At 35.0% G+C, this 13059-nt stretch overlaps 1 protein-coding gene across 1 annotated transcript in view; it reads right to left on the bottom strand.

The window, feature by feature from the left end:
- The window catches only part of LOC127154651 (collagen alpha-1(XXIV) chain), a 130506-nt gene extending 127264 nt beyond the window's left edge, over window positions 1–3242 (bottom strand). The window contains exon 1 of the mRNA XM_051096329.1: window positions 2806–3242. Coding sequence (XP_050952286.1) covers window positions 2806–2861 — 56 coding nt within the window. The 5' untranslated portion in view covers window positions 2862–3242. The remainder of the gene's footprint in view (window positions 1–2805) is intronic.
- Between the last annotated feature and the right edge of the window lie 9817 nt (window positions 3243–13059).

Raw genomic sequence — 13059 nt, 5'->3', positions numbered from 1 at the left:
GAACAAATTCTTACAATTAAATTGGGTTTAAGCTTATGAAAGTTTTTTAGTTGTCAAATCAGGTCCAAGTTTCACTTTTTTCACACACCAGATTGGAGGATATGCAACTACAACACTCATCTAGCAATTGCAATCATGCATGAATAACTATGATAATGTCAAAAATTGAGCCGAATCAAACCAATTACATTGGGTTCATATTTGGGAAAGTCAATTTTAGTCATCAAATCTGAAAGTTCCCATGCTTTTCATGAATTATTTGGTTCCAGATTGGAGGATGTGTGATGACACTCAACGCTCATCTTACAAATGCACTCATGCATTAATAACTATGATAATGTCAAAAATATTATAAGACCGAATCAAACCGATTGCATTGGGTTCATGTTTGGGAAAGTCATTAATAGTTGTCGAATCAGATCAAGGTTCCCATGCTTTTTACAAATTAATTGGTTCCAGGATTGAGGATGTGTGATGACACTCAACGCTCATCTAACATACAATCATGCAGGAATAAGTATGTGGTAATGTCAAAAATACTATTTATTTCGAGTGAATCAAACCAATTAAGCTGACGAAAATGATTTTTAGTTGTCAAATCAGAAGGTTCCCACACTTTTTACAAATTAATTGGTTCCAGACTGGAGGATGTGCCAAAACACTCAACGCTCAATTGCAATCAGGCATGAATAACTACGATAATGTCAAAAATGTAACCAAATCAATCCAATTACATTGGATTCAAATCTGAAGGTTCCCACACTTTTGACAAATTAATTGATTCCAGGTTGGAGGAAACAAGGGCGAAAACACTCAACGCTCATCTAACAAATGCAATCGTGCATGAATATGTATCTGTGGTAATGTCAAAATTAGATTATTGAGTTCAAGCTTATGAAAGTCATTTTTACTTAAATCCAGTTCGACCAAAGCATTTTCAAGAGTCTTTCCAATGAATTAGACATGATATAAACAATTATATTTAATAGCATGCAACAACACATTACATAGATCTCAAATCAGATCAAGGATCATAACATTTTTGACTAATTAATTGGTTCCAGGTTGGAGGATGTGCAACACAACTCAACACTCTTCTAACAAATGCAATCATGCATAAATAACTATGATAATTTAAAAAATATTATAACACCAAATCAAACCGACTACATTGGGTTCACATTTGGGAAAGTCATTTTTAGTTGTAAAATCAGATCAAGATTCCCACGCTTTTTACAAATTAATTGGTTCCTGGTTGGAGGATGTCAACAACACTCAATGCTCATCCAACAAATGCAATCATGCATGAATAAGCAACTGTGATAATGTCAAAAATATGGAAGCCATTTTTAGTTGTCAAATCTGGTTGGGGTTCCCACACTTTTTAACCAATGCATTTCCAAGCATTTATCAGGAATTAGACATGAACAGACATAACTATACTTAACAGCATGCAATGACAGATTACATTAGGATTAATCTTATCAAAGTAACTTTTAGTTCCCAAATCAGGTCAGAGGTCAAACACTTTTGACCAGTTAATTGGTTCCATGTTGGAGGACATGTAACAACACTCAATGCTCAACGAATAAATCCAACCATACATGAATAAGTAACTGTTGTAATGTCAAGAATAAAACTTAATATGGCCAAATCAAACCGTTTACACTGGGTTTACGCTTATGAAAGTCATTTTTAGTTGTCAAATAAGGCTTCCACACATTTTGACCAAATGCCATTTATAAAACCTCCAATAAGATAATTGTGAAATGATTGAATGCACATGCCCTTTAAATATTTCCATTACTTTAGGGCCAGTTTTCCCATATTTTCCATGACCGAATCAAACCTGTCATGTAGAAACACCTCCTGAAAGGCAAAGTTCTGTCCAAAATGATCATTCTGTCATCATTCCAACCCTGAATGACTTCCTTTCTTCAATAGAACATAAGAGATTGAAGCACTGACGTACAAAACACCGAGACGTTCTTCAAAATACTCTTTTTCCACAGACGAAATAAAGTCATGCAGGTCTGGAATGACTCAGTTTTGACAGAACAATCATTTTAAGGTGAAAATCCAGCACTTTTTACATTAAGAGCCACTTTAATGGAAGTAACGTTATCTAACATCAGCGTTTTGAGATAAAGCGCGATCGCAGTCAGGTGCATGTGTGGATTTGTCGGGATTTCATTGAGTCAGGAACGGCTGTCCAGATGTTAGAGGTCAATGCTCATCTCCATGAGGAATGTTGCTGCTGTTGTGTGTCGGTTTGGGGACGGGAACTAACAGCGCACAGTAAAACCACTCATATTTCACAATCACTTCAGCCTAATCTACTCTTGATGAAACCAGTTGCAGATCATAAATGCAAACAAATAAGCCAGTAAATCACAAAGCCTCCTCATCTGGTGCACATTTGGTCCTAAAGCAGGAGGAATTTAACCCCGGATCGACATATGGAAAATACAGCAGCAGACAGACTGAAAATCCCTATTGATTTGTGTTCATTATAAAGGCTATAATGTAAGAAGTCAATTTTGTGTTGGAGAGTGTGAAAAAACTACATTTAATAAGTTTGCAGGAAACACCAGCATTTATTTAGGAATGCATGTCTGCTGTGCACGAGTTCAATCACTTATCTAGCCAATAAATGCATCGCGACCTGATCTATGCGTTTTTAATCATCAAAGAACTAGCGGTTACGCATCGTGTTCTCTTTTTCCACTTAATATGTTAGGAAGAACCTGAATGCAGCTTTGCACAGCGGGTTTCCAGAAGCCCCCGAAATTGAAAGTTACTCACGTTGTCGTTGTGGGAGAAACTTGTCCACTCCTTGTCCGTTGGGCTCCTAAATGCATTTGTATGCATTTGTCCAAGCAGCAGTTTTCAAAGCGAAAACAGAATTCCACAGCAGAAGACACCACCGACTCATGAGACCAGATCCAGCCTGATCAGCAGCAGCGTCCACATCACACTGTCCGTCCAGCGCGCATGGGGAACTTCACCGATCAGATCTCGAACATCAAGCGCGCTGCTGGAAACACGGGGCGATGACGGGGCTACGGCGGGTTTATTGAGAGAGCAGATCAGAAGATCCGTATAAAACTGGACTGAGCGCCAGAGAGAGGGAGGGAGAGGGAGAGGGAGAGATAGAGAGAGAGAGAGAGAGAGAGAGAGAGAGAGAGTCGCTCCGGGCTCTGAGCTCCGCATGTGCCTGAACTTGCTCGGTTCGGCGCATCTCCAGCGCTGCGCGCTCGGTGTTGGATTTCACTCATTACTGCCGTGACATCATCCGTCCGATCCGTCCGTTCATTTACATCGCAGATCAGCCAGAACACTCTGGGAGAGTCTGTGCTTCTTGGTCAAATTCAGAATATCAAGCCAGAGTAAATCTGCAATAAAAACCGATTAAAAAGTCAAATTAGTAACTATTACACAATACTGCATATGATTTACACGGCTAAACATTGGGGAGGAAAATGATTTAACTTTAATCCACTATCATGTGATCAATTCTATTCGAGATGGAAAGATTTGGAAAATGATATTGGATGAAAAAATCAATGTATTGCAAGAAGTAGTGATATTTTATTTTAAATATTTAAAAAAGTAAATAAATATTGACATTTATAGAGAGGAATATAAAAAAAGATAAAAAATCTTACATTTTATAAACGACTCATATTTTTTTACTTGCCTTTTAGCAGCTTCTTAAATGAGGAGAAATACTAGCAAATAAAATCAATTATTTTATTATTAATTTATTTAAAAAATAAATTAATCACTTAAATTAGACTAGAAATTATTATTATTATAATTATAAAGAATTAGCTAATAAAAACATTTTATGGATAAAGTGGTTAACAAATAAAAAGAAATTAATAATTACTTAAATTAAACAAATGTTACCATGAACAATAATAATACATTGGTGTTGTTATTGTTGTGTGTGTGTGTGTGTGTGTGTGTACAGAAGTAATTAGCAAGTAAAATCAATAGATAAAGTAAAATTAAAGTTATCATCACATTTTAATTAGACTAATTTTATCATATTTTATTATTATTATTATACAGAATTAACTAATAAAATGGATAAAGTTGGTAACAAATAAAAATAAATAATCACTTAAACAAATATTACCCTGAATAATAATAATAAATTGTTGTTTTTGTTGTTGTACAGAAGTAATTAGCAAACAAAATCTATTTTTTTATGGATAAAGTAAAATTAAAGTGATTATCAAATTTGAATTAGACTAATATTATCATGATTTATTATTATTATTATTATACAGAATTAGCTAATAAAATAATTTTATGGATGAAGTGGTTGATCAATAAAAAAAATTATTAATCACTTAGATTAAACAAATATTGCCATGAATAATAATTATAAATTATTGTTGTTGTTGTTTTACAGAATTAGCAAATAAAATCTCATTTTTATGGATAAAGTAAAATTAAAGTGATTTTATTTACAGTAATATTATCATGATTTATTATTATTATTACTATTCAGAATTAGCTAATAAAATCATTTTATGGACAAAGTGGTTAACAAATAAAAATCACTTAAATTAAACAAATATTACCATGAATAATAAAAATAAATTATTGTTGTTGTTGTTTTTGTACATTAAGTAATTGTCAAATAAAATCTCATTTATATGGAAGTATGAAAGTAAAAATAAAGTGATTATAAAATTTTAATTTGACTAATATTATCAGGATTTATTATTATTATTTTATTATTATTAACTGTTTTTAACTGTATTATTAATTAAAAATAAAATATATATATTTAAATATTGCACAGTAATTATAATTATTATTACTGTTTTTGTTGTACAGAATAAATTATCCTTGAATGGCCACAATAAAATATTAGTCAATATGAAATCAAAACTGAACTGACTCACATATTAGTAGCTATTAAAAAAGCAGTCAATAATCATAAAGACACTTTTCACCATCTAATCAGCTCCTCATGGATAAAAGTCCTGCTCTATTTTTATTCGCTCATTGAATGACCCGTTCTGAGGTGTGTTTACACTCACAACTGTTCAAACAGCATCTAGACAATATTCATTTTAAATTAATACGAGTGAAAGCAGCCACTGCCGATGTCACAACCTTATACAAGTGAGCAGTGACAAATGGATACTGTGACAGTTTAGGAACACCAACCAGAAACAAGAGCTCGGTCTTGACCATCAGGTGCTAAAGTGTCATTCTGAGTCCTCCAGAGCTCATTCACTTTGACATTTGACCTTCTGTATGACCTCACTGTAACCCCGAATATCACTGGATTTAGCTTGAACACAAAAATAACTCCATCCTCCTAGAAACCCAATAGGAACAGCCACACATTCACACACAACCACTGATTCACTGGAAGGATGAAAACCGGAATAAGGGGCCGTTCACAACGGACGTGTTCATGCATTTAAAAACAACTAGAAAAAATACAAGTAACCTATTTTAACATGCATTTCAAAGCATGATTAGCTATTAAGAAAGTATACAGAATCAAATCATTACGGGTTACACCTGAATTAAGTGGTGGCTGTGTTTTTTGTGCCGACTGTCACAATCACTCTTGTGAAAACAGGATTATGGGTCTCGAACAAGTGTTTTAATTTCACCCTGCAAAATGACCCATTAACCCAGAGCAAACACGGGCCACTGAACCGCAGATCAGCAAAGCTCATCATATGCTGTGTTTGGGTTAAAGCGCCACTGCAGGTTTCCTAGTTCAAATCCCAGTTGGTGATCGTTTGATGGCAGCAAAGCAACAACGCAAAGTGTCTAAAACAGATTCAGTGCCTCGTTCAAACCCTAAACCTTCCCGTATGGATCTCTGTTGGTGGGAGACGGGAAATCAGACTTCCTCCCGGGAGAAACGCAATGGATGGAGCGCGTGCAGGAGCGCCGACTGATGACAAACCCAGAGTCCATTCAAAACCTGGGACCGGATTTATGAACATCTTAAACTTAAAGGAATAGTTCACCCTAAAATAAACAATGGTCAGGAGAGAAATCTGCTCAGATCAAGCACCGTTTACAAGCCAAAACAGCTATAAAAACAAATATGTGACTACATTTTGAAATGAAGGACTTTTTCACTGGAGCAAGAGTTATTATGGATTATGGATGATGGTTTTGTGTCTTACAAACATGCGGCTTTTGGCTTCAGGAGACATTAACTGATGGACTGGAGTGTTGTGGACTGTCCCTTCCAATATCCAGCGACTACTAAATATAAACATACTAAAAATAACTTTGATCAAACAATTAATATATATATATATATATATATATATATATATATATATATATACTCTATGTAATCAGATACAGTACTGATAAATGTAACATTTACTTCAATGTCTGGTCAATGTGAACTGTCAGCAAATGAACTGTAGTGCTCAAACTATTTCAAATATAGTGAATTAAGCTACAAACTACATCATAATGCACAATGTTTACATCTAACATGTATTTTCAGCTGCAGCTCGTCATGTTAATGCAGTGTTTCACTAGTTAGCAATAAACCGGTTACCACACCTGTCTGTAAATTTCCCTGGTGAAAAAACCAGCATATGCTGGTAGGTATGTTTTGATGCTGAAATGCTGGTTAGGTAGGTTTTGATGCTGGTTTATGCTGGTCCTTAGCTGGTTTAAGGTGGTCCTTTGCTGGTTTTTGCTGGTCATGTTGCTGGTCAAGGACCAGAATGAACCAGCAAAGGACCAGCATAAACCAGCATCAAAACCTACCTAACCAGCATCCCATCATCAAAACATACTTACCAGCATATGCTGTTTTTTTCACCAGGGTTGTGTTGAATGTTATCTTTGGAGTGGAAATGTTGCTATAATATTTCTAAACATCATACTTTTTTCGCTTATTTCAGTTGATGCCATAAAACTAGCAAGCTAAGCCAGTACTGACAATGTTGTATAAACATGGCTGAAGACGCGAAAAGAGGAGCAGACAAACCGAATCAATTGAATGAATCATTTCCGCTGGAACCGCTCCGATTGATTCAAACTCGTGACTTCTGTTCTAGCGATTCACTAATAAAAAATAAAAAAACAGATTAAAAGAGCCATTGATTTTCGATTCGCGAATCGCGAATCAATTCACGAAATGATTCATGAACGCGATCCGAAGTTTCGATCTAAATCAAAAGATTCGCGAACCCTACCTAAATGAAATGATTTGCGATCCGCGCTCCGAAGTTTCTCTGAGTCAAAAGATTCGCGAACCATAATTTCAGGTCAGGACTCGGAGCGCGGATCGCGAATCATTTAATTCACGAAATGATTCGTGAACCCGATCCAAAGTTTCGATCTAAATCAAAAGATCCCGAACTAAATGATTCGCGATCCGCGCTCCGAGTCCTGACCTGAAATTATGGTTCGCGAATCTTTTGTTCAGAGAAGCTTCGGAGCGCGGATCACGAATCATTTAGTTCGGGTTCGTGAATCTTTTGATTTAGATCGAAACTTTGGATCGGGTTCACGAATCATTTCGTGAATAAAATGATTCGCGATCCGCGGTCCGCGCTCCGAGCCCTGACTCGAAATTATGGTTCGCGAATCATTATTCAAATCGGGACGAGCGCGGATCTCGAATCTTTTGATTCAGAAGAATTTCGAAGCGAATCATTTCGTGAATTAAATGATTCGCGATCCGCGATCCGCGCTCCGAGTCCTGACCTGAAATTATTTTTCACGAGTCTTTTGATTCAGAAGAATTTCGAAGCGCAGACTGCGAATCATTTCATTTAGGTCAGATTCGCGAATCTTTTGATTTAGATCGAAACATTGGAGTGGGTTTCAGGAATCATTTGATTTAGATCAGAACTGTGAATCGGGTTCGCGAATCATTTCGTGAATTAAATGATTCGCGATCCGCGCTCCGAGTCCTGACCTGAAATTATTTTCATTATTCAAATCGGGTCTTTGGAGCGCAGATCGTAAATTTTTTGATTCAGAGGAACTTCGAAACGATTTAGATCAGAACTTTGAATCGGGTTCGGGGATTAAATGATTCGAATCATTTAGGTCTTTTGATTCAGGGTTCGGGTTCGAATCTTTTGATTTAGATCGAAAATTTGGATCGGGTTCACGAATCATTTCGTCAATTAAATGATTCGCGATTCGCGGTCCGCTCTCCGAGCCCTGACTCGAAATTGTGGTTCGCGAGTCATTATTCAGATCGGGTCTTTGGATCGCGGATCGAAAAATTTTGGATTCAGAGGAACTTCGAAACGCAGATCGCCAAAATTTGATTTAGATCGAAACTTTGTAGCGGGTTTCGGGAATCATTTGATTTAGATCCGAACTTCGGATCGGGTTCCCGAATCATTTCGTGAATTAAAGGATTCGTGATTCGAGTCCTGACCTGAATATGGTTCGCGAATCATTATTCAGATCGTGACGAGCGCGGATCGTGAATCTTTTGACTCAGAGAAACTTCGAGGCGCGGATCGCGAATCATTACATTTAGGTTCGCGAATATTTTGATTTAGATCGAAACTTTGGATCGGGTTTCACGAATGATTTAATTCAGATCTGATTTTCGGTGCCGGTTCGCGAATCTTTTTTTTTTTTTTTTTTTTTTTTTTTTTTTTAAAGAGTACAAAACATCAAACCATTAAGGCATAACAAAGAAAAAATAAATAAGGTAAACACAAATACAAATCCCTTATACTATGGTTACAGTGTAGAAACAATGTTTTTTTTTTTTTTTTTTTTTTTTTTTTTGTGGTTTAACTATAACAAATATAAGTATTTTATATTTATTTAACAAAATAAGTAAACATTTACATCTTAAGATGATGAATATAGAGATACAGTTTTGACTGCTTTAGGGCCAACAGAGCTTTGGATAGTTTAGGCTATAGATCAGGTTTGAATAAACAAAAGAGAGGGTTAGAAACAGATTTTTGTTTATGTATGTGAAATTTTCTTTTGAGTAGTCAAACAATCCTAAGAAAACATCTTAAAAACAGAAAGCAAAGTTACTTACAAAATGAGATCAGATAAACAAAAAAAAAAAAAAAAAAACTGCCAAATTTTATCTGCCATTAAAAACATTAAAAACAAGTGAATGCATTTTCCTTAGAAGAGTGACAAAAACAGCAACTCACTTCAGAGTCTGACGTATGAACTCATGAATCTGTTGTTTGATCTTTTCACATTTGGGAGAGAACTTTAGTTCCCAAACCTGGACTTTGCTTGTTATGATTTTCAAGGGTGTAGAATTTAGTAGAGATCTAAACAACTGTTTTAAAATTGCCTAAGGAGGTTAGTTAGTCTACCAATCTTGACAATCTGGTTGTGATGGTCTGATTTATGGTTTTAGAGGGGCACTTGTCTGCTGGTCAGGCTAAAAACCAGCTTTAAGTTGTTTCTCAGCATGAAAAAACAAAAAGTTAAACCAAAAACACAACGCAGTGCATCTAAAGCTTCTGTTAATTTGGCCACAACAACATAAATGTTAAAAATAAATAATGCTAATGTACACTAACTGTTGTTTTACATAGTAAAATAGTTTTTTAATTGGCACATTAACCGGCTTATGCAATCACTTATATGCTAAAAACTAGCAAGCAGCGCTCTGGCATAAACACCACATGTGGAGCTCCATTAAAGCCAAACACTGGTGGTCCTCATCAAACCTCATGGAAGCCGATAAGCGATCGAATGAGCTGGAATTCCGCTTCGTTAATATCGCGGTTAATGCGGTTAAATAATTATGTGTTTTTAAAGACCTGGGAGCAGTTTCCACCCACAGGAAAGCACAACTACAGCTGTTAGCATTGTAAACAAACAATCACAGCACAAACATGAGCTCAGGTCTATTTTAGAGGATAAATCAGCCGAAAATGAACATTGTGTCTTTGTTTACTCAGCCTCATGTCGTTCTTGTATGACTGTATGAAAAAAGATGTTTTCTGAAATGTTAAACAAAATATGTTCTTTTAAGGTCTACAGAGAATGAAATAAAGTCATACAGGATTAGAATGACATGAGGGAGAGTGAAAGATGACAGAATGATGATTTATGGGTGATTAATCACTTTAAATAAAGGACTTCATGTTGATTCCAACAACAAAATGAACTGTTAAACTAATTGGCAATGGATGTACAACGGGAGGAAAGTGGACAGTCTTGTGAGTTTCAAAGCCTTTTTTTTTTTCTTCAGTAAGAAAACTGTTTATGAGTTGTCTAACTCATCTTGTTAATTTTGCATTGACAATGTAATTTCTGTGGGTGGAATTTATGTCATGCAAACAGTATTTTACATGTAGATACTGTATGTTTTGTTAGAATTAAATATTTGCATGGCTGAATTTCCCCTAAACAGCCATCAATGGAGAAAAATGCATTGTCTGCAAAATAACGTAGTTACTGAGCAATGTACATACAGCAATGTAAATAAATAATTATACTATAGTCTACAGTATATTGTATATTGGGTAAATAAAATATACACAAGGGAAAAAAAATGGGCAAACTATATTTCTCAGATTTCAGAAATAAAAACATTTTATTTGCCTTTTAGGAAATCATTATTTAGTACAGCATTTAAAATTTTAAAACACATATTTGCAAATAAAATAATAATTATGAATTATTAAATTATAACAATAACAACAACAACAATAATAATAATAATTATTATTATTCATGGTAATATTAACAGTTTAAAGATTATCATATAAAATGTTTTTTTGATCATTTAATAATAACATTAAAAATAATAATGTATTATTATGCCATTGTAGTCAATAAAAATGAACTGTATAGTAATAATAATAATTATTATTATTATTGTTATTGTACATAAATAATTATTTTTTAATATAAATAATATAAATATAGATAATTACTTCTTATATATATAAAATAAATAAATAAATAAATATATATATATATATATATTTTTTTTTTTTAATACAAAAATCAAAAATATATATATTTAAAAATAAAAATAATAATAATATATAATAATATATGAAAAAATATGAATAATAACAATAATAATAATATATTCTTATAATATAATATTCTTTATTTTATTATTATTATTCATGGTAATATTAATCATTTGATAATGAAAGAAAAAAAATAATTTATTCTTATTTCATTGTAGTCAAAAAAAAATACCACTGTATAGTAATAAAAAAAAAAAATATTTTTTTGCTACAATTAAATTAGTCCATATGAAGCTCTCTCTCTCTCTCTCTCTCTCTCTCTATATATATACACACACACAGTATCTCAAAAGTGAGTACACCCCTCACATCTCAGTAATCATTCTAGTATATCTTCTTAAGGAACAATACTATAGAAATGAAACTTGGATATATTTTAGAGTAGTCAATGTGCAGCTTGTATAACAGTGTATATTTACTTTCCCCCCAAAATAACTCAACATACAGCCATTATTGTCAAAACAGCTGACAACAAAAGTAATAACAGCACTATGTCATTTAACCATGCACAGCCACATGTCCTATTCATCACGTTCATGTTTTTGTCTGCTTAGTTGTGTATCTTGTATTAGAGCAGTTAAAATTTGGTGCTTTGAGTACAGTTCTCTCATACTCACTGAATGTTCAACAAGGCACCTCATGGCAAAGAACTCTCTGAAGATTTGAGAATTAGAATTGTTGCTCTCCACAAAGATGGCCTACGCTATAAGAGGTTCAGTAACATACAGAAGTTTTCCAAGATGAGTTCCATTCGGATAAGGCCTCGCAAGGGTCGATCAACGAAGTTGAGTGCTTGTTCTGTGCGTCAGGTGCAGAACCTGGCTTCAAAAAACAGATGCACGAGTGCTGCCAGCATTGCTTTAGAGGTTGCAGAAGTATAAGGTCAGCTTGTCAGTGCTCAGACCATACGCTGCACACTGCAACATGTCGGTTTGCATTGGCGTCTTGAGAAGGAAGCCTCTTTTGAAGCTGGTTTACAAGAAAGCCCACAAACAGTTTGCTGAAGACAACCTGACCAAGAGCATGAATTACTGGAACCATGTCCTATGGTCTGATGAGACTAAGATAAACTTTTGTGGCTCAGATGGTGTCCAGCATGTGTGCTGATGCACTGGTGAGGAGTACAAAGAAAATTGTGTCTCTCCTACAGTCAAGCATGGTGGTGGTAGCATCATGGTCTGGGGCTGCATGAGTGCTGCTGGTACTGGGGAGCTGCGGTTCATTGAGGGAAACATGGATTCCATTATGTACTGTACATTTCTGAAGCAGAACATGACGCCTTCCCTTTAGAAACAGTTTTCCAACACGATAATGACCCCAAACACCTTGCTGAGGAAGGTGCAGGTGAAGGTGATCTGACCTGAACCCTATTGAGCACCTATGGGGCATCCTCAAGCGGAAGGTGGAGAAGCACCATGTGTCAAACATCCAGCAGCTCCATGATGTCATTATAGAGGATCTGAAGAGGATCCCAGCAACAACCTGTCGTCTCTGGTGAATTCCATGCGCAGAATGATTAAGGCAGTGCTAGATAACAATGGTGCCAACACAAAATATTGACACTTTTGAGACAGTTTTGTTCACTTAGGGTGTACTCACTTTTGCTGTCAGCTGTTTTGACAATAATGGCTGTATGTCGAGTTATTTTCAGGGGACAGTAAATATACACAGCTATACAAACTGCACATTGACTATTCTAAAATATATCCAAGTTTCATTTCTATAGTATTGTTCCTTCAGAAGATATACTAAAATGATTGCTGAGATGTGAGGGGTGTACTCACTTTTGTGAGATACTATATATATATTTTCTACTTACATATATTACATAAATATATTCTAAAATACGAAAATATTTTACTATTATTATTATACAGTCATTCTACCATTCTGCAGCTGGAAACGCGTTGCACGTGGTGGGTTTTTTGGCACGTGCTGCCCCACTGACGTAAACTTTTCAAAAGCGCCTGTTCCTTTGAAGTGGAAGTGGAATAATAAAGGTCCGATTCATAATGACCCCAGATGTTTATTAATGAGTTCGTCATGG

Source organism: Labeo rohita, chromosome 23, assembly GCF_022985175.1.
Source record: "Labeo rohita strain BAU-BD-2019 chromosome 23, IGBB_LRoh.1.0, whole genome shotgun sequence".
Taxonomy (NCBI): Eukaryota; Metazoa; Chordata; class Actinopteri; order Cypriniformes; family Cyprinidae; genus Labeo; species Labeo rohita.
This window is presented reverse-complemented; position numbering and strand designations above follow the sequence as displayed.